At 54.9% G+C, this 27,274-nt stretch overlaps 1 protein-coding gene across 4 annotated transcripts in view; it reads left to right on the plus strand.

Moving 5' to 3' along the window:
• Positions 1 to 27,274, plus strand: part of Myo7a (myosin VIIA) — a 73,970-nt gene that overhangs the window by 3,610 nt on the left and 43,086 nt on the right. For 3 of the 4 annotated variants that reach the window (XM_071616517.1, XM_027942585.2, XM_071616518.1), the window contains exons 2-13: positions 7,878 to 7,991; positions 12,183 to 12,335; positions 18,398 to 18,582; positions 19,039 to 19,160; positions 19,230 to 19,372; positions 19,599 to 19,712; positions 20,734 to 20,887; positions 21,803 to 21,879; positions 22,539 to 22,658; positions 23,290 to 23,432; positions 24,227 to 24,437; positions 24,915 to 25,050. In XM_071616517.1, the coding sequence (XP_071472618.1) occupies positions 7,878 to 7,991; positions 12,183 to 12,335; positions 18,398 to 18,582; positions 19,039 to 19,160; positions 19,230 to 19,372; positions 19,599 to 19,712; positions 20,734 to 20,887; positions 21,803 to 21,879; positions 22,539 to 22,658; positions 23,290 to 23,432; positions 24,227 to 24,437; positions 24,915 to 25,050 (1,672 nt within the window). The remainder of the gene's footprint in view (positions 1 to 7,877; positions 7,992 to 12,182; positions 12,336 to 18,397; positions 18,583 to 19,038; positions 19,161 to 19,229; positions 19,373 to 19,598; positions 19,713 to 20,733; positions 20,888 to 21,802; positions 21,880 to 22,538; positions 22,659 to 23,289; positions 23,433 to 24,226; positions 24,438 to 24,914; positions 25,051 to 27,274) is intronic. The other variant, XM_071616520.1, reaches the window with a different exon arrangement.

Genomic DNA, 27,274 nt, shown 5'->3' on the forward strand with positions numbered 1-27,274 from the left:
TATTTTAATTCTCTTCTCTTTCTCTCTCCTTTTTTTTTTGTTCTTTTTGATACTGTGGACTGAACCCAGGGTGCTCTACCACTAAGTAACATCCCCAGCTCTTTTTACTTTTATTTTGAGACAAGGTCTTGCTAAGTTGCCAAAGATGGCCTTAAATTTGTGGAAGCTGGTTTTGAACTTGTGATCCTCCTGCCTCAGCCTTCCAAGTTGCTAGGATTACAGAAATATACCACCATACCTGGCTTTGATTCCTTCCTCATTTCCTCTTCTGTGAAGTTTCTTTCTTTTTTAAATTTATTTATTTATTTATTTCTTGAGACAGGGTCTAGCTAAGTTTCCCAGGCTGGCTTTGAACTTGTGATCCTCTTGCCTCAGCTCCCAAGTGGCTGGGATTAAAGTATGCGCCATTCCTCCAGGCTTTTCCCCCTTTTTTTAAAAATATATTTTTTAATATTTATTTTTTAGTTTTAGGTGGACACAATATCTTTATTTTATTTTTATGTGGTGCTGAGGATCAAACCCATGCCTCATGCATGCTAGGTGAGTGCGCTACCACTTGAACCACATCCCCAGCCCTCCCCTTCTTTATAAATTGTTTGTTTTTGTTTTTCTGGAACTGGGGATTGGACCAAGGGGCATTCTACAACTGAACTACATCCCATCCCTTTTTATTTTATTTTGAAACAGGGTCTCACTATCTTGCTGAGTCTGGTCTTGAATTTGCAATCCTCCTGCCTCAGCCTCCTGAGTCTCTGCAGTTCCAAGCATGCACCACCATGCCTGGCTCTGACTTTCAACTTTACTCTATGGTTATCCTTACTAGTATTCCTTTTTTTTCTTCATATGGCTTTGACTTACTGTCTATTATTTTATGATTTTTTTCCAATTTTTCATTTTTGTAAATATACATAACAAAATTTACTGTCTTAACCCTTTTCACATGCACAGTTCCATGGTATTACAAATATTCATAATGTTGTGATAGCCATTGCCATCATCCATCTCCCTAATCCTTTTTATCTGTAAAACTGTATTTCTTTCCATTAAGGAATAACACTTTATTTTTTTCCCTAACCCAGCTCCTGGCCATGTCCCTTCTACTTTCTGTCTCTATGACTGTGACTACTCTAGGTGCCTCACATCAGTGGAATAGCACAGTATTTGACTGTTTGTGACAGCTTAATTCAGTTAGCATAATTTCCTCAAGGTTCATCCATGTTGTAGCACATGACAGGATTCCTTCCTTTTTAAGGCTTAATAGTAGTCTATGGAATCAATATACCACATCTTGCGTACTTAGTCACCCATGAAAGGGCACCGTGGTTGTTTCCCTGTTTTAGCTCTTGTGAACAGTGCTGCTGTGAATATAGGTGCACAAATACCTCTTTGAGACCTGCTTTCAATTCCTCTGAGTATATGTCCAGAACTAGAATTACTGGATCATATAATAATTCTATTTTAAAATTTTTTCCCATGGTGGCTAAACTATTTTATATTTCTGCAGCAGCACATAAGAGTTTCGATTCTTCCACATCCTAGACAATATTTATTTTCTGATTTTTGATAGTAGACACCCTAATGAGCATAGAGGGGCATTTCATTATAACTTTGATTTACATCTCCCTTAAGATTAGTGATGTTGGGGCTGGGGATGTGGCTCAAGCGGTAGCGCACTCGCCTGGCATGCGTGCAGCCCAGGTTCGATCCTCAGCACCAAATACAAACAAAGATGTTGTGTCTGCCGAAAACTAAAAAATAAATATTAAAAAAATTCATTCTCTCTCTCTCTCTCTCTCTCTCTCTTAAAAAAAAAAAGATTAGTGATGTTGACTATCTTTCATGTGCTTCATGTCTGTCTGTATATTTTCTTCAGAGAAATGCCTATTGAAGTCATCTGCCCATTTTTTTTAATCTATTTGTTTGTTTTATTGTCCTTCCATGTCCTTCTATTTGTAGCATTTTGTATAAGACAGGTTGACTAGTGACAAACTCCCTCTGCATTTAATTATCTAGAATTGTCTTAATTTCTCCTACCGGGTGGTACCAGCCTTATTTGGGTTTGGGTCTGTCCTCCCCATCAGGCAGGGAGCTCTGAGGACTTGTCTTGTGGACAGTATCTTCTGTGCTTTGCTCTGAACCTGAGCTCAGTGAAGGATGATTTTATGGACAGGTGGAAAGTGCTCTGAGTCCACCACCAGCACTCCTTTGTGTCTGAGGAGCTGGTCCCTGTCCCAGTGAAATCCAGGGGCAGGTGGGCAGGGACAGACGTTCAGGGTTTGGCTGGGGAAGGACCTCTCTGGAAAGGTGGATCCTCGAGAGAGTGCAAGAAGGGGTGAGGGTCAGGTGGTCAGTCAGCTTTGTGCTGGGGGAAGAGCCCTGCTCGCTATGACTAAGGGCAGGGAAGGAGGCCTCTCCCCGGCAGCCCTGAGCCATGTGGCACCATCTACTTCCTTGTCCTTTCCCTGCCCTTTCCCTGCTCTACTCCCTACTGCGGTTTGCTGGGGAGCAGCTGTGCTTCCAGGAGTCCAGAGCTGAAGGTCAAAAATGGACACAAGAGAGAAGAGAGGGAATAAAAGGAAGAATGAAGGGAAGAGGGCAAAGATAAGCAGGAAGAGGCCAGAAGGAGGCGTCACCTGGGAGTCACCCGGCCCTTCCAGGCCAAGTTAGTGACCTCTGGCTCACCACCTAGCATGGACTGGAGGCAGGTGCCCAGTCCTGGGTGGAGGCCAGGACACAGGAGCCCCACTTCGTCCACTGTGGGTGATCTCTGAACTTCTGGTGGCTCAGTATCCTGGGGAACCCAGGGGACCCAGCACCAGGCCTCAGTGGCTCTTCCTTGGGCTGGACATCACTCAAGAGCTGACCAGGGGCCAGGTGAGGAGGACCAGACATTGGCTCTTCTGGGCCTTTCCCCACAAAGGTGCCCCCTGAAGACTGATTTTTATCCGTTTTCAGTCTCCAGAGGTAGCCAGCGAGTCACAGGCCACCCTCCCTTTAGTCTGAGTTCTATTCCGTAACATCCCTGCAGGGGGAAAAATACTGATTTTCTCCAAAACTGCAGCGAGGGTGCGGTTCCAGGTGCCAAGTCCCCCGGGGCCCCAAGGCTAGGCTCTGCAGCCCTGGAGAAGCCACCTGGAAGCCCCGCAGGTGGAGGTGCCAGGGTCGCGGAGATGGGAGGGGTCCGGGCGGCGAGCGCCCCCTCCCCGCCGCGGGCGGGCGTCACCTAAGCCGCCGTTGCCATGGGCCCGCGGCAGATGGCCCGGTTTAGGGTTCCCGGGCAGCGCGCAGGGGATTAGGTGAATTAGGGAGCCCGAGCGGTGCCGCCGCCACCAGACCCTCGGCGCCATGGAGGCCCCCGGCAGCCCCGCTGACCCCGGAGAGGCGCGCGCCCCGCAGCCGGGCAAGTGGGCGCTGGTGCGCAACCTGAACCAGGCGCTCAAGACCTTCGCTGTCCTGCCGGTGAGACCCAGGCCGGCGGGGAGGGCGCCCCAGCCTCAGTTTCCCGCGGGGCAGAAGCCGGGAAGGCGTAGGGTCACAAAGCCCGGGGCGTGAGGAAGGACGACAGCCCTAGGGTGCTGCATGGGATCCCTGACACCGCGATCCCAGCAGGAACCCGGCCCAAGGCAGCCTCCCTGGGCGCCATCTGGAAAGTTGGTGACCCAGGAAGGTGGGGGGTGGGGGGATCCAGATGGGCTAAAGATTTCCCAGCTTTTGCTGGGATCCAGAGCAGGGACTGTCCCCGGGTGCACAGAGGGACCTTAGCCATCTGATTGCCCATTGGCTGACTGCCAGCCTTCCGGTCCCCTCTATTTAAAGGTTAGCAACTGGACACTGTGTTGTACTCATGGGTGCCTCTGGCTAGACACTTAGATCTCCCGTTCCACCTGTGAAATGGGGCTGAGAAAACCAGTGGCCCAGACTGATAAGGGAGATATGTGGTGGGGGATGGGTGTCCACATTCAAGTGTCCACATTTGGCAAACAGGGACTGAGCCCCAAGCCCCGGAAGGAGGGAAAGGCAGAAAGTGCTAAGGCCCTGTGGGAGTTCATATTGATCCCAGACTGGCCTGGGAGAAGGAGGGGAGCAAGGACAGCCCGCGTTTGCAAGCCTCTCTTTGCAAGGAACTCACCAGTTCCTTCCATTTGAAGTCTGATGAAAGTGAGGTCCAGAGAGACTGAATGACTTACCCAAAGTCACAGCATCAGTGGCAGAACTGAAATTAGAACCTACTGTGACGGTGTGCTGGCTTTTCCGGGGGTAGGCCCCACTGGGTTTTGGAGTACCCTTGAGAATATTTAGACTTATTCTAGGAAGTTATCACTCGGGGACTGAGATCCTGCAAAGCTGGTGGGGTCCTAGGGGGCTCTCTGCTTCAGCCATCCTTTTGACATCAGGAAAGCTGGCACTTGGCCCAAGTTAGCCACATTGAGGCATGTGCCGTGTCACAAATGGGATTTCACTTCAAGATGAGGTTCCTAGAGGGATGCCTCTCACAGTGCATGAAGTCATGCACCAGATGCGATCATGGTGGCCCAGGCACTGGCTACAGGGATGGGAGGGTTGTGGGATTAGACCTAGAGCCCAGGTCCCCTTTCCTTGCTGCCTTCCTGCCCTGAGTTAAACTTGGTTTTCTTTCCTGTCTTCCTCCTTCCCTTCCCCCACTCAATTAGTGATTCCCTCCCACCCTATTTTTGGTTCAGGCTCTGTTCTCCAGAGGCTAATAGGCTTATCTCACTGGTTTGATGAGTGTCTGAGCCAGGTTCCCTTTTCTCTTTGGACCTCAGTTTCCTCATCTATAAAATGGGGACCCTTACTTCCTGGCTACATGCTGATTCAAGGGCTTGCCCTGGGATCACACCCCAGATGTCCTGTGGTCTCAGAATTCCCCCTGAAGCCTCTTAGTTACCGTTTGAAATTTTTCCTTCAAGCTCTGACCAGGAGCAGAAATCTTCTGGTGACAGCCTGGGGTTAGAAGAGTCTAGGTGTCCAGTCCTGTGTGGACGCCAGGACACAGGAGCCCCACTTGGCCCACTGTGGGTGATCTCTGAACTATCTGGTGGCTCAGTGTCCTGGGGAACCCAGGGGCGCCGGCACCAGGCCTCAGTGGCTCTTCCTTGGGCTGGACATCACTCGAGCTGACCAGGGGCCAGATGAGGAGGACCAGACACTGGCTCTTCTGGGGCCTTTCCCCACAAAGGTGCTGTGTGCTTGCTGTGTGACTCTGAGTACCTGGCTCAGCCTCTCGGAGTCTCCATTTCCTGCTTGTTTCAGTTATATATATATATATATATATATATATATATATATATATATATATATATATATATATTTTAAGTTGTAGTTGGACACAGTGCCCTTATTTTATTTATTTATTTTTTATGTGGTGCTAAGGATCGAACCCAGGGCCTCAGACATGCGCGGCGAATGCTCTACTGCTGAGCCACAATCCTAGCCCCTTGTTTCAGTTATTCTATTATTATTATTATTATTATTATTATTATTATTATTATTATTTTCCTGTGTTCTTTCAGTGGGAACCATCTTTTCTGTGTGCTGGGCCAAGGGACACAGGTTACTTTAGCTGTCCTCAACCTGTTGTCAGCTTTCCTTTGGGCCCATGAGTCACCCAAGGCCAAGGACCCTGTTAGTGCTTTTTCTTGTGCTCAGGGCTAGGCCCAGGGGATGTCAGGAAGGAGCACTGGGTCTGGAGTCTCTTGGGCCTGGGCCTCAGTCCTGGCCCTGCCACAGAGCCACTGTGTGAATTTGGGCACATTTTCAACTCTTGAGAGATGAAGTAGAGGCTGAGTACTCTGCGTGAGGACAATTCACGAAGGCCAGGGGAGCATCCAGCTGCTGCCAGGCGGACTGCTCTCCCTCCTCCCGGGCCCCACTCTCCCTGATTCTCACACACTCTCACTTCCACACACACTCACTCCGCTCTGAGACTTCTGCTGTGCTTGGCTCTGGGGAGTCACAAATGGGAGGCTTGGACCAGCCTCCCCTGGGTGGGAGAGGCCCAGCCCACCCTCTGTGGAGCCCCAGGGGTTACTCCACTCCTCACACAGCAGCCAGGGTGGGATTTTGAATGTCAACCTATCCTGACATTTCCCCATGGCTTCTGTCATAAATTAGAAGAAAGTCCTGTCTGTGGCTCACAGGGCCCTGTGTGACCTGGGGCCTGCCCTGGTTCCCACTCATTTCTCTGCAGCCTGGGCCTGTCCCCTGCCCTGGACAGGAGAGCAGCCTGCAGGGGCAGCTGGTGGAGGAGACCTAGCAGGGGTGGGGCAGGAAGAGGTGGGGGTAGGCAGCCTTGGGAGGAGCAGTCGCTGGTGGGGTAGGAAGCTCAGGGCCTGGAGGATGGAAGGGTCAGCTCTGGGAAGTGCCCCAGAGCCCCAGTCCTGCAGCTGATGCCCCGTAGACACAGGTCTCCCCGGCTCGGGAGCCCCTCCATGCTCTCTGACATTCTGAGAGGAAGCTTGGGTTTGGAACTCACCTTTCCCTAACATGCCCTGACTCCTGTCCAAGAGAATCAAATTTCTGATGGGATCAGGAGACTGAAAGAGTCGTGAACTGACATTGGACTCAAAGAGGGATGAGAAGACTGAGGCTCAGAGATCAGCCAGCAGAGCCTGGCCCGGAGCCGTTCCCACGGGGCCATCTCTGGGTCACCCAGAATCAGTTTCATCAGTGTTGTTTGTAATTGCTGCTCGTTATGAAGTTACATTTTTACTAGGATGTCTAAGTTCTCCCACACACCTGAGAAAACACCCCCAAAAAGAGTACTTTTATTAGGATTAGAATAAAATCTAATCTTTCACCCCAAAGTCAGCAAAGACCTTTGTGTTTCTGGGCCCCGTCCACTCTGACCTTTGTCTCTTCCTCAGCCCCTGTTGCAACACCTCCTTGCTGTTCCTTCCCACCTCCCTCTGTCCAGATGACTCCCCTGCCCTTTCTTTGGCTCCTGCTTCTCAGATCTCAGCTCCAAGATTTCCTCTGCAGAGCGGCCTCATTGGCTCCTGAGGCTCAGGGTGGCTGCCTGACTCTGCCGTTGGCATGGTAACTCCCTGGGAAGCACTCACCAATGTCCAAAGGGACTATGTTAATAAATGTGCTCTGTTATTTATTTTCTGTCTTCTTCAACTAGAAAGTAGATTCCGTTGTCACTGCGCCACCCCCAAGGTTAGGCCAGTTAGTGCCTTGGACACAGCAGGTGTTCGAGAGACACATGCCTGTCAAACACATCAGCGCTGAATGCGGTTGTTTGGCCTCTATGAGCCTTCAGTATGTGCTGAGAGCCAGGCCGTAGGCTAGAAGCTGCAGGGGACACAAAAGTGACACAGTGTCCCTCAAGGCTGGGGCTCTCCCCACAAGCCAGAAGACAATGTGGCTGTCTCTTATCCCAGGCTGGGCACAGGGAGTATACTGAGAGGAAACTGTTACTAGGATGGTGAGACTTGACCCTGGAGAGATGGGGCCTGCAGCCTTGGGTCCCTGACATCACTCCTTGGACAGAGAGGTTGTACTTGGGTGGCTTGGTGTTTGTGCCTAAACTCCCCCAGTCCCTCATACACATGTAGCGGGCAGAACCAGGGGGGAGCCGGGCTTTGGACGGGCCAGGGCTAGAGCCCTGCTGTGTGCTGCTCTCCCTCTCTGAGCATCTGCTCATTCTTCGGTGAAGTGGGGAGAATAATGGCTGCCCCAGAGGAGAGGCGATGGCACGACCCAAGCTCCAGCCCAGGGCCTGGCACCAGGCGTTTCCAGCAGGCATGGTTCCCAATCTTCCCTCTTCTGGTGGTGGGTGTGGGCTTGGGGGCATCCTGGAAGGGCTGTCTGGTTCGCCTCCTGCTCAGCCGTCCTGGGATTCTCTCTCTCCCCAGGGGGACTATGTGTGGATGGACCTGAGATCCGGGCAGGAGTTTGACGTGCCCATCGGGGCGGTGGTGAAGCTCTGTGACTCTGGGCAGATCCAGGTGGTGGACGATGAAGGCAACGTGAGTCGCCCCTCCCTCCACCTGCCCATGCGACACAGGCTGATCAGTGTCCCGAGGCAGGGGCCGGGAAGTAGCCACTTCCCGAAGTAGTCATGGGGCACAGAGGCAGTGCCTGTGCCCCCTTCTGCCTCTCAGGCACCCACCCCATGGAGTGCTCTCCACCTTTCCAGCAGGAGGGGACTCCCCCTGCCCAGCTGCCCTTTCCATCTCCACAGCTCTTCCCTCCTCTCTGCCGGGGACTGGGGTGAGGGGTGGGGGCAGAAAACGCCCCCCGGGGGGGCAGGGGTGCTTCAAGGTCAGACAGACTGGATTCGAACCCCGATGCATATTTACTGTGCGACCTTGGTCACGGCTCCTTCCCTTCTGAACCTCAGTGTGCTCTCTGTAAGATGGGGTAACAGTGAATGTGTGCGAGTGCAGCTGCCCATGGTGAGGCCGCAGCAGAGCACCTCAGGACAGCTCCGGTCGGTGGGGAAATGCCTAGAATCTTGCTCTCGGGTCATGGCACCAGGTGAACTTGTCCTCCTTGAGGCTGCCCTGGGAATCCGTTGAACAGATCGACCCTCTACCTCTCCTGGCCCAGAAGGAAAGGGACGCGAGAGATGGAAGTGTGATAGGCAGTGCTAGTGAGGCCTTGCGGAGGGGGCAGGTCTGAAGTCAGGCCTTCCCTGGAGAAGGTGGGTGGCCTATACAGGAGCCCACAGGGACGTCCCGGGGCCTCTGAGCCTGTGTGCACAAGTACAGCGCCGGCGTGTGTAGGTGGCTTGGGGGACGTGTAGGTGGCTTGGGGGACGTGTAGGTGGCATGGGGGACATGTAGATGGGGTGCAGAGTGCACCGTTGCAGCTTAGCAAGGACACGAAGGACCCAGGGGAATTCGACTTATGATAACTTGTATCGTGTCCAGTGCTTTGCCTGAGACACTGGCTTAGCCTCCTAGCCTGAGGGGGGACAGTCAGGACAAAGAGGAACAGGAGGCTCCGCTGGGGAAAGGAAGGCTCGGGGGTTCTATCCGTGGAGTGGAGGCTCATGGAGGCTCAGGAGGCCCACGGAGGTCCTATCCATGGAGTGGGCAGGGCCACCCCAGCTGCCCTTTAGGTCTTCAAGGGCAACCCCTCAGGGTTTGCAGAGCCCTTTGATGCATGCTCTGTCTTTGGGTCCTCGTGGCATCTGGGAAGGGCAGGGTGGGCAGCGACTGTTCTATGGAGAAACTGAGGCACAGAGGGGGACCCTTGCCTCATTGCACAGCTAGTGACGTTGCTGGAGGCCTCTATGCCTGCGTTTCCCCTGCCAGCACCACAGCGACAAGGACTGGACTCAGTTTCTATTTACCATGCTTTTGTCCCCTGGGCTCTAGAACCTGAGGGCCCCAACATCATTCCTCTAGGAAGCCACAGTGAGGCTGTAGTCACAGCAGCAGGGAGCACGGCTCTGCTGTCAGGGAAATGGGCCCTGAACCCGCCTGAGCCTGAGGGTGGGGACTGGAACTCTGCAGGCTTGAGTTTCACCTGGGTCATGTTGCCCGTCAGATGGTGTCCCGTAACCTGTGTCACCTGATCCTGAAGGTCCCCTCTTCCCCTCCCCCACCAAGGCCCTGAGTGGGAGCCATAAGAGGGGGAGGGGCACGGCTGGCTGGCAGGGGGTGCCAGGTTAGGGAGCTGGGGTTTGCCTCAGTGGCACAGGGTCTCAGGGGGTCTGGACCCTTCTTTCTGTGCCCCCTCCCCCAATAAGCCATTGTTCTTTACTTCTTTGTGCTCCCACAGACCCTAGCAACTTGGAAACAAGGACCCTGCAAGTCCCATTTGGTTCCCCAGAGCCCAGCAGAGCACGTGCCCAGGGGAGGCTCTTGAGAAGGATGTGTGACAGGCTATGGGTCCAGTCCTCACTGGAACCCCAGGGTCCCCTCTGTCCTAGCCACTCCTGTAGCTTGTGCATGCTCCTTCCCCTCCTCTGCAGAATACCTGTCTTCCAAGTTCAGTCCCAGGCCAGCTCTTCACCCTGACCCTTGGAGTTGCCCATGCTCTCTCTCTTTCTCCCCCTCTCTCTGTGTGTCTCTGTCTCCCTAAGTCTCTCTCTCTGTCTCCCTGTCACCATCTCACTCTCTGGCCCTCTCCGTCTCTGTCTCTGTTTCACTGTCTCTGTCTCTCTCTGTCTCTCTGGCATTCCCTTAGGGCCCAGCCTTGATGGTAACCTGGTTGCACTTTGGCCAGAGCCGTGGGGGCAGTGGACCTTGCGCTGAGGGCTGCGGGCCTCTGCAGGGCGTCCTCCCACACCGCAGGCTCTGGACTCTGACTTGTCACTGGAGAACAGGGGCTGTGATTCTCAACAGGATGTTGTGAGGAACAGGGAGCACACAGGGTCTTTATAAAACAAAAAGCATTCGAGGGCTAATCCCCAGTGCTAGCACTTGCCAGGCCCAGTTCTGCATGGAGAAGCCTGGCTATTAGGTCCGTCAGTGCTCCCCACAGCCCCAGGAAGAAGGCATCGTATCCCTATTCCCACTTGAGGTAGAAGCTCCAGAGGGTGAGGTGCGTGAACCTCCAGGGCACGCATGACTGAGCTCTTGGCCTCTGGCTGAGCTGTCCTGGGGAGATGCTGCGGGGCAGAGAGCTGGCCCAGGAGCCCTTTCCCTCTGGCCCACTCCAAGGCCTGGGACCAAGTCAGGCAGAGAAGATAGGCAAAGGGAGTTTTCCAAATGGATCAGCCTTTATCAAGAAACAGGGTGCCTGGAGAAGAATGTTCCACAGGGGACTGGAAAGTTCAGATGGATTCTCTGACCTCACCACTTGGCCCCCTGGTGACTCGGGGAGGCTGCTTGAGGGCCTGACTCAGGTTAAATGCTCCTTCCCTGGAAGGGCCACGAAATGCCAGGGTGGGCTCTGCCTGGCCCTGCCCTGATCCCTCTGAGTGCCGCAAGCAGGCCACCACCCTGCCCCAAGAGGTGGGCCCAGGCCAGGTGGGTCAGGGTGTGGGCTGCAGGTGCTTGAGGGTTTAGAGGGTTGAATGGGCAGGACTGGGTGACTGGGGGGCGGGGATGTGATGCCCAGATTTCTTCTAATGTCTAGCTAATGGGGTTCGTTATGTCAGAGAAGAGCCAGAGGAGGCATAGGTGGGGTAAGACATGACATGTGTCACCTCAGTTGGGAGGTGGCAGAGAGGTTCCTTCTCCCCACAGTAGTCAGGTTCCTGTGTGGTTCCATGGAATAGGAGGTCTGTAGGGCTCTCCTCAGGCCGTGGCCACACATAGAGCATAGGTCAGGCTCTTGTTTCATGCAGGGTCTGTAAATGTGAGGACAATGTGCTGGAGACCCCAGGGAGGGCAGCTCCTAGCACCCTGGGAAACCAGCCTTTTGCAAACTGTAGAGAGTTGATGAGCCTCTTGGGTGCACCCGTCTGCCACCTCCTGGCATCGTGGGGTATTGCAAGGGAGAGCCCGGAAGGCAGCCTGCATGTTTCCACTCCTGCTCACGGGAATGGAAAGTTCTCCCCTTGCTCCACATAGGTCATCAGCAAGACCGGTGAAATATATCCCGGTGGGTCCACTTCTGTCATTGCCACTGCTACTGCCCTGCCCCCTGGTTTTCCCTTGAACCTTCTGCACCTACACAAGCCTCTGAGGTGCTGTTTTTACTGCTCCCCGGGCCTAACATTCCCTCCTGCCATCTTTTTACAGAGATCTCTTTGTCTTCACTCAGATCTTAGCTCAATGCCACCTGAGGTGGCTCATGACCACCCCATCTAAAGTAGCTCCCTCTGCAGTTCTCTATCACAAGTGCCTCTGAGTTTATTGTCGGCACTATCTGAAATTACTTTTATGTATTTGTTTACCAGAGTCTGGATTTGAAGCCAAGTCTGTATAAATCCAATTATTACACGTTCCACTCTGTCCTGCAAAGCGACCAGAGGGAATCTGATCCCTTTAATGACAACTGTCTGGAGGGACTAAAGTCCCTGTCCTGCTTACCTCTTAGGTCTAGAGATAACCCCTTAAGCGGAAGAAGAGCTGCCTTAAGGAGTGGGACAGGCAGTAGCATGCTAAGACTCAAACCTGTTAGAACTGACGGTGTTTGCCCCCAACTCCCACAGAAGGCCTGCAGACCCCAGGCTTCAGCTCCTCCAGGGCCTCTTCCTAAGCAGCACGCAGCCTGGGCCCAGGCAAATGAGCTGACCCCAGGGACTGTCCCTCCTGCAGGAACACTGGATCTCCCCGCAGAACGCCACGCACATCAAGCCCATGCATCCCACCTCAGTCCACGGTGTGGAGGACATGATCCGTCTGGGGGACCTCAACGAGGCGGGTATCCTGCGCAACCTGCTCATCCGCTACAGGGACCACCTCATCTACGTGAGTACGCCATGGCCCACTCCAGCCCAACACTTGCCCAGGGACCCAGGCTCCTAGGACAGGACAGGGACTCTGCCTGTAGCCACTTGGCCTGAGGCTGGTCGTCCTCCCAGGCCTTGCTGGTGGGCTCTGTGGCTGGAAGAAGGGCAGATTATACTATAGGCTCAGGTGCCTTTGTGTGCCTTGACACCACTGGGTGGCCAGGCCTGGTCAGTGACAGGCTTAGCACATTGTCCAGGATCTGGGGAGCTGGGGCTCTCTTGGATATTTGCTGGGGGTTGCCAGTGGCTCCTCAAGATCAGGGGAGACTGACTAAGGAGTTTGTACCCTTTGGAGGGGGGTGGAGGAGGGCTTCAAAACCTGGATATTCCAACCAGCCCTCCTTCCCTTCCCCAAGGATAACTGAGCTGGGACAGCCCTGATCAAGGGGGTGGGCTCAGAGAACTGCAAGACAAGGCCCTGGAGATCACTTAGTCTACAGGTTTTCAGGCTTTTTGATCACAGGAACACTTTATGTTGTAAAAATTATTAAGGGCCCCTTTCTCTTCTCCCTGGGGGGCAAGTGGCCACCCGAGGTTCCTGGAGCTCTCTGTGGCCATCAGTCAGGCCTGGGCCATGTGATAGATGAGTGGGATGCCTGCCTGTCCACCTGCCTGTCAGAGGAGGCGCCTGTCAGAGCTGATGGATGCTCTACAATTCCCCTGTGCTGAGGCCTGACCCCATGCCCACTCCTATCAGGAGGCGCTCAGGGCCTCCTTCACAGGGGAGCAACAGGGGATGATGGGAGTTGTCCCTGTCAGGGATCCTGCTGACCCATGGCTTAGAGTAGGAGGTTCTAGGGTGTGTTTTAGGGATTTTGCAGGAGAATCAGCTCCTCTCCAGGAGAGGAGTAGGCTGAATCCAGGAACAGGCAGACACAGAGTCATGAGGGAGGGCGGGGGACAGGGGAGGCACCAGCCTGACTGGAGTCGGTGACTCTTGCTTGTGAAACTGGGGAAAGGTGGTAATAGAATTAGCTACAGCCGCAGAGGTCAGCCTGGACATCAGGGATATCAGGTCCTTGAATGGGCTGACTAGGGATCAAAGAAAATAATTCCAGAGGTTTAGAGATTCTCAAGTGGTGGAGCTCAGTGGTTGAGTACCCCTGGATTCAATCCCCAGGACCAAAAAAAAGAAAAAAAGAACAGTTCCTAGCAGGCACCTTTCAGAGCTCCCCTCTGGGTGGAGTTGGGGGAGCTCAGAGGAGGTGAGCAAGCTCTGTGCTTGAATAGGGCTCTGGCCAGGGAACCCAGCCATGGCACCCAGAAAGGTGCATCTTGGCTCATCCCAGGGCCTGAGACTCCACGTCTGGAGGTGCGTGGAGGATGCCCCACCACGCTGAGTCTGTGGTTCTGTATCTCAGTGGATGAGAACTAGAGCAGGGCTGTAAAGAAGCATCCGGGCTGTTGCCTACCCAGAAACTGGACCTGTCCCTACCCATGGCAACCCCGTCACTTCGTGGATTGAGTTACCCTGACGCAGCCCCGTGCACTCAGGATTTCTTCAGGTTACCTCACTACTCACAGAGGAAGCTGGGTGGATGCTGTTCCTATCTTCCTGGGGCTTGCCCAGCCACAGATCAACCCCGAGCATCCCAGAAGAGGGGCGGGCCCTGGGAAGACAGCTAGCAGCCCTGACTTGATGGTCCCAGAGCCAAGGGTCACCCCTCAGTCCGATGGGGAATAGACGGCGGGGTTGGTGGAGGCCCAGGAGTCCTTGATGCTGAGCAGAGGCTGCAGCCCTGACTTGGAGGTGGGAGGCAGGGTCCAGCCTTGGCAAATAGCCCTAGGGGAGCCCTGGCTGTCCGGTTTTAGCCTTCCTGGGCACCATGGGCTCTTATGTGGGGACAGTGCCCCTGTGATTCTGGGTAGGTGTCTGAGTCCCAGGGAACACCCTTGTCTCCAGGACCTGCCACCTGCCATGGAGGGCTGCCCAGGGTGGCAGTCCTGGGGGCTTTCCAGAAGAGGGGAGCAGGAGGTGGAATTGATTCCTGCCACATAGAGATCCCTGGTCTCTGCCCAGGGACTTGGGGCTCTTAGGGACCACATGCACTGAGTCCTTGGCTTGGGAATAGTATTTCCTCCAGTGCTCTGTGGGCCAGGTTTTATTCCTGGAGCAAGAAGGTATTGGCCATTAACTCTCTGCTGCCCTGGACCTTCAAAGGGGGCCAGGGTCTCAGTGCCAGCTGAGGCCAGGCCTCCTGCTCTCTTCCCACCACCTGCTGCCAGCTCTGTAGGTCCCACAGATGTGTTCCTGGGGGATGGGGGAGCCTACGTGGAGAAGGCAATGCAGGGGTTAGCGCCAGTGACCCTCGTTCACCCCACTCCCTATTATCTGCTGGGTGACCTTGGCCAGTCTCTCTCCTTCTGGAAGCTTCCATTCTCCATCTGAAAATAAATAATTCACCTCCAGTGGCCTCCCTCCTAGGAACAAGGGGTGATGGAGCAGGACCTGTGGAGTCCTGTGCCCCACGGGGGTCTTACTGCTAATTGGTTGTCCTTGCTCTCCTTCGAGGGGGGTCCCCCTTACTGAGGAAAGAGGTGTGAGTGTGTAGTTTTAAATGGTTACGCGTGCTACAAAACAGTTTTCCTTCTGACCCATAGAGAACCACTGCTACTGACTTCATATTGATTCCCCGAAAGACTACAAGTGAGTGTGTGTGTGAGTGTGTGAGTGTGTGTGTGTGTGTGTGTGTGTGTGAGTGTGCATGTGTGTATGTGTGTGGTGTGAGTGTGTGTGTAAGTTTTCATTTCCTTCTACACTCTTGGCCGCCTTTGGGGCCCCTCCCTGAAGTGTGGCGAGGGCTGCCTCAGGGTGCTGAAGCCCCTCCCTGCTAGTTTCTGGCCCATTAAAATAGTCACGCTTTCAGCCACTCAGCAAACACGGCTGAGTGTGTCCTATGTGACCTGTGTGGTGCCAGGCACTGGGGACAGAGGCCTTGAACCAGAACAATGGAGGTGTCAGGGCCGTGAACTGAAGGGACCGTGTGGGGCAAGACGGGTCACAGGACTGCTGTTTCCTGGAGGAGGTGTCATGTCAGCTTGGACCGGAGGGATAAGAAGGAATTAGCGGGGTGAAGGGCGTGGGAAGTGCGTTCCTGGCCCCAAGGTTTAACAGGGAGGCCTCCCGGCTGTGGGAGCAGGGGCCAGGGCTTGGGGCCCTGTGGGCGGGGAAGGGACGTGGACTTTGCCCCGAGGCCGTGGGAAACCACTGGATGGATAACATGGTCAGATCTTTTCAAAGCCCACCCCGGCTCTGAGTGGGACACAGAGGGACGGCAGGGACAAGTGTGGGAGCCAGAGGACCCCCACAGTGGACTGCTGGGAATGAGCGTGGCCTGCGCCAGGGAAGGAGGGAGAGGGGGCAGAAGGTTCTGGGGCCTCCCAGGTCCCTGCCCTGGACGGAGGGGGAGGAGGCTCTGTGGGCGTGTTGGGGGGTTGAGGGGGAGCCAGTGGAGGGAAGGGGGAGCTCGGGCGCCCACCTGCTGCTGAACATCAAATGGGGACCTCCAGGAGGCGGGGGAACGAAGGGCCCTGTGTCCAGGAGAGGACCACAGGAGCCATGAGCGGGAGAAGAGGGTCTAGCCCCGGCCCAGGAAGTTTCTTCATGGTGTCTCAGTGTCTCCCATGTCCCTTTCTTATCACCGTCCCTGTCCTAAACTTGGCTACCGAGCTTCTCAGTGTCACTGTCTGACTCTGTCTGGCTCATTAGGTCTGAAAGGGTGTCTGCCTCCATTCTTGGTGACCGCTGTTTGTCCCTCACAGCTGCTAGGGTGACCTTTTCCAACAGACCTCCCAAATGTCATGCCCTTCCATGCCCCTGCTTCTGTGCTTGATACCCACTGGCGAGTCCTGTGGCTTTCACGGTCCCCCAACACCCACCTTGAGGAACCCAGGAGCTGCATGTGAGTTCCCATGGCTCAGCCTCCCCAGGGCTGTGGGGAGACAGCGGGAGTCAGCCTCCTGCCCATGGTGACGGCCAAACAGAGGAGCAGCATGTATGAGCAGGAAGTAATAGCAAGCTCATGTCCCAGGCACCTGGCAAGGCTAAGTCCTTGTCCTTTAGTCTTTATGGCAATCTGAGAGGGGGTGCTGGTTTACAGATGAGCAGAGCAGGGGTTGCCCAGGGCATGTTCTCTGTGGCCGGTTCCTCCTAGGCAGGTTCCCCATCTGGAGGTCACTCTAGCTGCTTCCCATAGCTGGGCAGGACTGAGTTGTAGAGGGAGGTGGCTGAGGTCCCCACCTGGTCCGTCAGCCCAGCCTGGCCACAGGAGTATTGTCCATGGAGAATGCCCTGCTCTCTTGTTTCCCACTGACCGGTTCCATTTTCTCCTTCTCCGAAACTTTGCAACCTCAGACCAACTGTGGAGGGCGGGTGAGTGTGACGCGGAGACCCCTGAGGCTCTTTGGGCTTGTTCACTTGGCCGGGCTGCTCCCTGGCCCCCCTCTGCCTCCTGCTCCCCACGCCCTCTCCTCCTGCCTGGCCCTGCTACAGGGAGTCAGCACTGCATGTCCCTGCTTCTGGCTGGGGCTGCTTGGATGAGGCTTGGTGGGAAAGGGGAGCCCTGGGCGGGGAGAAGGGTGTGTCTGGCCAGGGCTCCTGGTCTGGGGGTCAGAGCCAGGCCTGGAAATGGGCCAGGATTGCCTGGCACAGCCTCCCCTGGCCCAGGGTGGGCTTTACCCTGGCCTGAGATGCTGAGGGCCTTGCTTTCCTCGCATGGCTTCATTGAGGCTGCTGGAGCATGGTGGCAGCTCTGGTGTCACTAAGGGGGTGGGGACAGGCGAGACTGTCACCTCGCCTGTAGGGACACATTTTTCTTCAGCTTCTCCAGGTCTTAAATGTCAATACATCCATCACCAATCACAGGCTGGGCCTGACCTTTCCAAGCTTTGGATTTGGGTGGGAGTAGGGAGGGTCATTCCCGAATGCCTCTCCCTGCTCTGATAGCAGGGGCCAGGCCCTGCTGTCCCTTGTGTGGCAGGGCCCATGCTCATAATGGGAAATCTTGCCCATGGATGGGCAATCCACGCACCCACAGAGGTGTCCTCGTAGAGAGAACTTCCAGAAGGCACCGGGCCCTGTGCCTATGCCACCTAACAGATGGAGGTGCTCTGTCCCCCAAGCACAGAGGCTCCCTCGGCCCTGGGGCAGTGCTGCAGAGAACAGGCCCCCAGCCACACATCTCAGCCCCTTCTGCTCCTTTTATGTATTTATTTTTCTTTTCAGTTCTGGAGATTGAACCCAGGTCTTGTGCTTGCAAAGCAAGTGCTTTACCATGGAGCTACATCCTCAGTACTTTTTTAAAATTTTATTTTGAGATGGGGTCTCACTCAGTTGCTTACATGGCCTTAAACTTGCAATCCTCCTGTCTCAGCCTCCCAAGTAGCTGACATAGTGCCCAGATCCTTCAGCTCTTTTTGACTTATTTCCCTTTCCCACATCCACCCTGTCTCCCCTCTGGACAAGGTCCAATTTATTAATTTCACTCTAAAAGTATGGTTGCAGGGTTTGGAGGTAAAGTTGGGAGCCAATATTTAAGGTGTACCTACTGTGTGCTGTATATATTAAAATATATCATCTCTCCAGGCACGGCATAATAATCCTAGCTGCTTGGGAGGCTGAAGAAGGAGGATCTTAATTTCAAGGCCAGCCTAGGCAACTTAGCAAGACCTTGTCTCAAAATAAAAAGGATGGTGATGCAGCTCCGTGGTGGAGTACTTCCTTTGCATGTACGAAGCCCTGGGTTCAGTCTCTAGGTTCACACACAAAAAAAACTCCTTTAATCTTCATAAAGTTGTCAAATGTCATTTTGCTAGTCTAGAAGGCTAGACTGGACAGTCTTCAGGCCCACAGCTAGCCTGAAGGCCCTGTCCCTGCTCCTAAGGAGGCAGGACCCTACCCAGGTCTGTGGGGTTCTAGAGCCAGTGCTTTTTCCTTCTGCGATGGAGCAGACAGAGCTGGGAGCTTTCTGGAGTCAGTCTAGAGTCCGACTTTGAGAGCTCACCCTGACTTGTTGCTCGCAGACGTACACGGGCTCCATCCTGGTGGCTGTGAACCCCTACCAGCTGCTCTCCATCTACTCTCCAGAGCACATCCGCCAGTACACCAACAAGAAGATTGGGGAGATGCCCCCCCACATCTTTGCCATCGCTGACAATTGCTACTTCAGCATGAAGCGCAACAGTCGTGACCAGTGCTGCATCATCAGGTGGGCAGCCTCCTCTCTGCAGTCGTAGGAAATGCCCCAGAATGCCTCAGGAACCATTGCATATAGCACAGAGAATCTCCTCCCTTTTCCCAGGTCTTACATCTCCATTAATGCTACCCAAGCTCACGCTAGCTTTTAAAGCCAACCCTGCCCCCTACTGATGGCTCCGGTATGCTTAGTTGAAATCTCAGATTCCCTTTTTCTCTTGGGCAGAGAGTAAAAGGCCAAGGCTTTGACTGAGCAGCTAATGTGTGCTGTGCTTGTGGCAAGCACAGGTGGAATTGGGAGTATGTGTCTGAATGCAGGGATGGAGGGTTGCTGGTGGGCATGGCAGAGCCCTGGTCTCCTTTAGCCCTCCCCAGCCCTGGAGAGTCCAGCTGTCAGTCATAGCACAGACAGGATTGCTGCGTGTCTCAGCCTGGGCTGAGGCCTGGCCCGCCTCCCCCTCCTCTGCAGCGGGGAGTCTGGCGCAGGGAAGACGGAGAGCACGAAGCTGATCCTGCAGTTCCTGGCAGCCATCAGTGGGCAGCACTCCTGGATCGAGCAGCAGGTCCTGGAGGCCACCCCCATCTTGGAAGGTAAGACCAGGGCTTGGAGGGTGGGGTGGGGATGGGCCGGCCTTGTCCATGACCTCTACCCACTCGCAGCATTTGGGAACGCCAAGACCATCCGCAACGACAACTCGAGCCGCTTCGGGAAGTACATCGACATCCACTTCAACACTCGGGGCGCCATCGAGGGCGCCAAGATCGAGCAGTACCTGCTGGAGAAGTCCCGTGTCTGTCGCCAGGTGGGCCCTGGGGTGTGGGATCAGACTTGGTCCTTCCTTGGCACAGAACCCCAGCCTCAGTGGGCAGGCACACACCATCTGCCCATCTCTGGCAGGTGCTCACCTCCCCGTACTGCTGCACTGTGGAAGCCCCAGCTCCCCAGTACAGCCACTTGCTAGGTCCCCTCTTGGACCTTCTGTTTCCTGATGGCCTCCTCCGGCCCCCTCACCTCTGCCCACGCTGCAGGCCCCAGATGAGAGGAACTACCACGTGTTCTACTGCATGCTGGCCGGCATGAGCCAGGAGCAGAAGAAGAAGCTGGGCCTGGGCCGGGCCACTGACTACAACTACCTGGCCATGGTGAGTCCCAGGCAGGCACCCTGGGGAGGGGACACTTGTCCTAGGAGGGGACACCTGTTAGAGTGAGGTGGGGGCAGATCCAGACCACACCCACACAGCCCCTAGCCCCAGGCCTGGTGGTAGGAACTTCCATGTGGACCTTCTCCTGTCCCCTGACCTGCCCCAGCCTATCTGGGCTTGTCTATGCCATAGCCTGTCCCCCCCTGGACACATGCCAGCTTGCTCTTACATCTCAATGAATCCTTACCACAGGCAGGCTCTTACACATAGACTCCAATGCAGGGACACATGGACATACGCACCCACGTGTCCTCGCATTTGAAGAGGTCTGCATACGGTCCTGGCCATGCACATGAGCTATGTGTTGTCTTTGAGGACATAAGGACAGGGCCCTCTGCCAGGTGCCCCAGGATTGCAGGGAGCTGGCTGCTGAGGCCTCAGCCTTGAGAGCTTGCTGGTGACAGGGTCTGGTGCCAGCTTCTTGCTGCTGTCTGGACACCAAGGAGAAGTGGGCACTGGGGCCATCACTGCCACCCAGCATGGGGTGGGGGACCTGGGGGCCATGTACACATCCCTGGGGAGAGCCTGGCCAGGCCACAGGGATATGAGCGTGGCTCCAGCACCTGAGGTGTGTGCTGTGGAGTGACAGGCCTTCCAGGCACACTTGGACATACACAGCAAAGGGTAAACCCCACCTGCAGATCCCCTCCCTCTCCCACCTGGGAAGACATCAAGCCACTGATGGGTAGCATGGTAGGGCCTGGTGCTGTGAGTGCTGGGCAGGTGACAGGGGCAGGCCTGGAATCTGTGGCCTGGCTCCTCTCACTTGTGGGAAGTGTGTTCTCGTCAAGCCCAGGCAGGAAATTTCTAGACTTTCTAGACTTGGTGCTCACTTGGAGGGGTCAGGGCACGAGCCCTGGGCTGGTCTGGCAGAAGCGACCCTTCTGTTCAGGTGCTGCCTCCTGGGTCCCCGTGTCTTCCTGATGCCCTCCTGCTCTCCACTCTCCCCTTTGCCCCCCAGGGTAACTGCATAACCTGTGAGGGCCGGGTGGACAGCCAGGAGTACGCCAACATCCGTTCCGCCATGAAGGTGCTCATGTTCACCGACACGGAGAACTGGGAGATCTCCAAGCTCCTGGCTGCCATCCTGCACCTGGGCAACCTGCAATACAAGGGTGAGGCTGCGTGGTGCCCAGCCCTGTGCCACGGCATGGCACCTGGCTGCCCGTGGGCTATTGGTGGTATGGTTTCTGTGCCAGTGAGTACGCTCTTTGGGACGGAGGTTTGGGAGATTTGGAGAGCTCTGCCGCCCTGACATCAGCCTTAGGTGTGGCAGCACTATGAGAAATTCCACCACGGTGGGATACAGGTGAAGTTATATTAGGAGTTGACCATGGCCTTTTAAGACCCCTTCCCCACTTGGTTTCTTTTTTACAGTTAAATGTCTTAGAGGGTTAATCTTTGAACTAGTTCATACTAAAGTATGAGTGACCAACTAGCCATTTTCTGAAAGGAAGAAGACCGGGGAAGGGAACAGGCTCACATATCTGACCCTCCCTGGGTATCATTACACCTGGAGAGGAGATGGTCCCCTGAGGCAGGCACTGACTCCCATTCTGCTCTTCCCCTGGTGTCCAGCATGGGTCCTGGGCAGAGTAGAAGCTCTGGGAAATTCACTCCATGAATGAGTGATCTCAGCATGAAGGCCGTCAGCATTTGTGAATCTTGAAAGATTAAGAGAAAGGGTGAATCAGGGAGAGGGAAGAGCATGTGCAAAGGTCTTGAGGCTGATGCTCCAGAAGCGTGGGGTGGAGGTTGAGAGGTGCAGCTGCTGTCTGCTGCTTAGATGCCAGGCAGATGCCAGGTACTAGCATGCAGGGTGCCTACCCTCATGGTGCCCACAGGCTCTTGGTAAGAACACTCATCAAACATACATTGACCCAGAGAAGCACTTAGTCATGGTACTGATGCCCTCTGGGGACAGGGCAGGTGCCTGAGGGTAGTCGTGGCAGCCTGGTCCTCCTAGGACTGTCCTCTTGTCCCCTCTGCCAATCCTTCCTGCCTGACACTGCTTCCTTTGCTGCCCGTAGCCCGCACATTTGAAAACCTGGACGCCTGTGAGGTCCTCTTCTCCCCGTCGCTGACCACAGCTGCTTCACTGCTCGAGGTCAGTGCTGGCCTCGTAGCCACTCCTGCTCCTGTCCCTCTGAAGACAGTGTTGACTTGGAGCTTGGCGGCTGGGATGTGGGAACCAGGTTGTCGGAGCCCCTGGTAGGGAGGGTTATTTAGGCTCAACACTGAGAACCAGATGTGTTCAGGGATTGGGTCCCAGGGAGCAGAACCAGAGCCTGGAGCCTTGCTGGCCCATTGCACCCTAGTGCCCTGGGACACTGTGGGGGCCAGGAGGCCTGAGCTGGGGGCCCTGTGATGCTCTGGGCCGTGTGAGCCTGTATGTCCTTGCATCCTGGGCTCTCAGTCTGCATTTCTGGGTCAAGGGCCCTAGTGCATCAGTGCCATCTGTCATGCTCAGCAGGCACTTATCACCTGGGCTGGGAAACTGGGATAAATAAAGCCAGAGCTGGATCTGGTCCTAAAAGGGACAGGTAACATGCTGGTGGGGTTGAGAGGGACTGTCAGGGAGAGAAAGTCCTTCCAGGCAGCATCTGGGTGGTTTTGATGGTGGGAAGCATTTGGCTGAGGCCATGGGAAAGGGCATTCCTAGTGGAGGGAACATTCTGGAACAGGCCGGGTGGGAAGGGGGAGGGGAGTCCAGCTGTGGGTGGGGGAGAGACGGGTGGCAGGTGAGCACCTGCGTGTCTGCACCAGGTGAACCCTCCAAACCTAATGGGCTGCCTGACAAGCCGCACCCTCATCACCCGTGGGGAGACCGTGTCCACCCCGCTCAGCATGGAGCAGGCGCTGGATGTGCGAGACGCCTTTGTCAAGGTGGGCCCTTTGTGGAGGCTGGGTTATTGGTGGGCAGGACGGGGGAGTCCTCATAGCTGGCCTCGCTCCCCACCTGCCCTGGGCTGGAGACCAGTCTGGCACCACCCGCCTCCCTCTGAGCCCCACATGTCCATATATCCCATCAGAGGTGGCTACTGTGCTCCTGGGGCCTTCCCAGCTCCCCCCTCAGGCCCTAGACCCTTAGCCTGCTTTGGTCAGCTTTCCCATCCAGGGGACACCTTCTTTGGTCTTTTTTTTTTTTTTTTTTTTAACCTTCTTTGGTCTTTGCAGAAGACACGGACCCACCTGACCTGCCCCAAGTCCTCCCTATTCCTATTCACATTCTTGCCACTCACCAAGTCCCCCAGGCTCTGGGGAGACAGATGGATGGAGAGGTGGGCGCCCCAGGACTCCTTTCCAGCCTGCTGGGCTGGGGAAGGCTCTCAGGCTGCTGTCTGAACAGAGCACAGTGGGAATTGTCCCAGCAGGAGGGAGTGAGGGAACAGTGTGAGGAGGGGCCTGGGGCTTTCAAACAGCATGTCATTCCACAGCCAGGGTGGGGCAAGGCCACATAGGTCCAGAAGCCTGCTGTCCCAAGAGGGGAGGTGCGACTGGTGTGGCCACTTTTCAGGGCATCTATGGACGGCTCTTTGTGTGGATTGTGGACAAGATCAATGTGGCGATTTACAAGCCACCCTCCCAGGAAGTGAAGAACTCCCGCCGGTCCATCGGCCTCCTCGACATCTTTGGGTTTGAGAACTTTACTGTGAACAGGTATCTTGAGGGACTCTGCTGAGGGAGGAGGGGTAACATGGTATGTGAGAACTATCCCGTTGCTCCCGTGAAACCACATGGATGAGGCTCCAGGCTCTTGGAAATTTTGACTTTGGTCATGTGGAGGTCTTTCTTCCCTCCCTTTCCTCCCCAGGGTCAGCTGAGGCCAGCCCAGGTGGTAGGGGAAAGCCCTTACATGGTCCTGGACACGGGAGGTAGCCTCTGGTCCCCAGGCCCCATAGCCACTGCTGACCACCCAGAGTCCAAGCTGCAGGGTGCCTTGAAACAGGTGAAGCTGAACCAAGCTTGAGAGCCAGGGTCTCAGCCACCCTTGGGGACCTGTACCTCTTGAGGGCCATGAAAGGGACTGATGGTGGCACAAGTGGGACTGGGGACAGCCAGCTCTGGCCCACTGCCTAGCTGTGTGGCCCTGGCTGTGTCAGCACTCGAGGCTCTGCTTGCCAACTTGTCAGCCCCCTCGCACCTCTCGATGACACTTTATGGTCCACCTCCCCAGCATCTTGGCTCCCCACTCTTGGGTGCTCTGACAGGCCTCTCCATGGACCTGATCTGAAGTCTCACCTGTCATTTGACCTTGGGCAAGTCCTTTGCCCTTGCTGGGCCTCAGCATCCTCCACTGCAGGTGGAGGGGTGGCCTTGACAATCCAGCCTCGCCTTGGAGGCCCCAGAGGCCCTGACAGGAGCAACGTGCTACAGATCGAGGCAGAGCAGCCGCTGGGTGGCAGATCGGGGGCCTGAACGACACCCCCTCACAGTCCCCGGTGTCCCCGCAGCTTCGAGCAGCTGTGCATCAACTTTGCCAATGAGCACCTGCAGCAGTTCTTCGTGCGGCACGTGTTCAAGCTGGAGCAAGAGGAGTATGACCTGGAGAGCATCGACTGGCTGCACATCGAGTTCACCGACAACCAGGACGCCCTGGACATGATCGCCAACAAGCCCATGAACATCATCTCCCTCATCGATGAAGAGAGCAAGTTCCCCAAGGTGGGCCACAGCCCACGGGGTCCCGGAGAGCGGGCAGGTCCCTTCCCCACTCTGAGCCTCAGCTTTCCTCATCTGTAACATGAGACTCGTGACACCTGCCTCTCAGGGTGGCTCTGGGTCAACTCCAGTAGAGTCACCTGACGTGTGGGAATCACCCACTGTCCCCTGGGACCCCGGGCAGACAACAAAAATCCAAGCACACAGTTGGTGCAGGATAGATGTTCAAGACACAGACTATGTCTTGGAGTCAGGGAGGAGAAGGGAGATAGCTCTCAGGATTTTAATCCCAGGAAGAGATGTTCTGGAATGTTCTTTTAAGATTGTAGGGTTCCAAAGCACCTACTTCACAGACGGGAGGCAAAGGTCCTCGAGCTCCTGAGTCGGGTTTAAAGACACAAGGGGCCATGCATCCACGGGCTTAGAGGGAGGGGGGGCCTGGGGAGGGGGTGGCTCTCAGCGGTCCTTCTGTCCCTGCAGGGCACGGACACCACCATGCTGTACAAGCTGAACTCACAGCACAAGCTCAACACCAACTACGTGCCCCCCAAGAACAACCACGAGACCCAGTTTGGCATCAATCACTTTGCAGGCATAGTCTACTACGAAACCCAAGGTGCGGGCAGGCTCTAGGGTGTCTGCGTCTGCCTGTGTCCCCAAAACCTACCCAGGAGAGAGGCCTTAGGGTCCTGGGATACAGAGAGGGAGGGAGGAGACCTTAGAAAAAGTGGGGCTCAGTGCTCTTTGTTTGTTTTTCCAGAGTTTTCTTTTTTAATATATTTTAAAATTGCAGTAAAGTATATATAATATAAAATTTACCAATTCAGTGGATTAGGCACATTTACAATATTGGGCCACCCTTACCACCATCCACTTTCTGGACCTTTCTGTCACCTACACAGAGCTTTGCCCCTATTATCAACAGCTCCGTCCTTCCCCCACTCCACCCCTCATCATCTCCCTCTACTTTCTGTGTCCATGAATTTGACCATTCTGAGCACCTAAGTGGACTCTCTCACAGTATTTATCCTTTTTTTTTTTTTTTGGTACTGAGGTTTGAGCCCAGGGGTGCTCTATCACTGAACTACATCCACAAACATCCTTATTTATTTTATTTTTCTATTTTGAGACAGGGTCTCACTAAGTTGCTGAGGCTGGTGTCAAACTTGCGATCCTCCTGCCTCAGCCTCCCAAGTCACTGGGATTACAGGCATGTACCAATGCACCCAGCAATATTTTTCTTTTTGCATCTGGCTCATTTCACTTAGCGCAGTGGGTTCATCCATGTGGCAACATGCATAGATTTTCTTCATTTTTATGGTGGATAATATTCCAGGGAATGGCTCCACCACATTTTGCTGATGTGTTCCTCTGTTAATGAACACTTGTGTGCATAATGCTGCTATGAACATTGGTGAACGAGGGTCCGAGTCCCTGCTTTCAATTCTTTGGGGAAGGCTCTATGTTCTTTTGTGTATGAGGAGACAGGCTCAGAAGGCGGGTTGACTGTCCTGACATGTCATGGCACAGCCTATTAGTCTCAAAATCAGGCCTAGAAACAGCCCCTTACCCACTAGTCTCTCCAGCGACAAGACCCAGTGTGAGAATTGATAGGGATGCACACACATGGTCTTTCCTCCTGAGGATGCACAGCTGGGTTCATTTCAAAGCTAGAAGGTGGGAAGAGGCACCGGAACACAGGCTCTTCCCACGCGGAATTTTCACAGGAACTGGTCGAAAGACTATGGCCTGCTAGTGTCCCGCCTCTTCCATCCTGGTATAAAGTGCTGACCGCACACTGGCGTCTGTTGTAGGTGTATCTACACTGAGTTCCTGCCAATCAGCTCCAAAGATCCCACCCATGGTCAAAGGTCAAGGGCATTCAAAACAAGCTCGGAGGCATTGGGTCACACTGCCTCACTGAATTGATCCAGAAGTCTTAATGCCTCAGTGGGCCGCACCACAGTGACAGGCTTTACCACTTTCATCTAACAGTTGAGGACACTGGGGCCCCAGAAAGGGGACACCCCTAAAGTCACACAGTGAAGCTGTCCTAGAGCCTTATCACTCCATCCCAGCACAAGTGCCTCCTTCCATTACTGTGTGCCTCCTGCGACTCACCCATCCCCAGACACCAGGTGGGCAGCCCAACACTGGGCCTCTGTGCCATCTGCCATCTGGGTATACCTCCTGTTTCTCGGGGGCATTGTCCTCTCCTGCCAGGTATCCCCAGCCTGTGGGCCTCCCATCCCTAGCAGAGATCCCCATTAACCATTTCCTAACTCCTCAGTACTGGAATGGCTCTCGCCTCTGGGGTCTTTCTGGTGCAGGGCCCTGCCCGGGTTGGTACCAGGAGTCCTGGGTTTGAGTGTTAACTCTGCCATAGCAGGCTGTGTGGTGTTAGATTACTCTCTTAGCCTCTCTGAGCATCAGTTTCTCCATTGTTGGACGGGGAAGATGACCCATATATGTAGGGGGCTGTGAGGACACTTTGTAAAGCATATGTACTGTTCAACCATGAGGTAGTTTTCATTGGTTCCTATACTGTTAGCTTGTACTGGGTGGGTGTGTCTTCTCTCCAGGGCTTTGAAACCTTGGTTCAAAAGACTCATGGTAGCCTAGGAAGGTTCAGTCAGGCAGGTGATGCAGTCCTCTCCCAGAGACCAAGACCTCCGGTCCTTCTTGGACAGGCCGAGAGGGGGCCAGTGTGGGTGGGGGGACAGTCCCTCACTTTCTCTGATCTTGGACAAGATGCTGTCAACTGTAGGTCTCAGTGTCCCCCACTGTGAAATGGACCTGGGTAAACTAGGTGTATCTTGAGGGTCCTCGTGGCTCAGTCA

This window comes from Marmota flaviventris, chromosome 9 (genome assembly GCF_047511675.1).
Source record: "Marmota flaviventris isolate mMarFla1 chromosome 9, mMarFla1.hap1, whole genome shotgun sequence".
Lineage (NCBI taxonomy): Eukaryota > Metazoa > Chordata > Mammalia > Rodentia > Sciuridae > Marmota > Marmota flaviventris.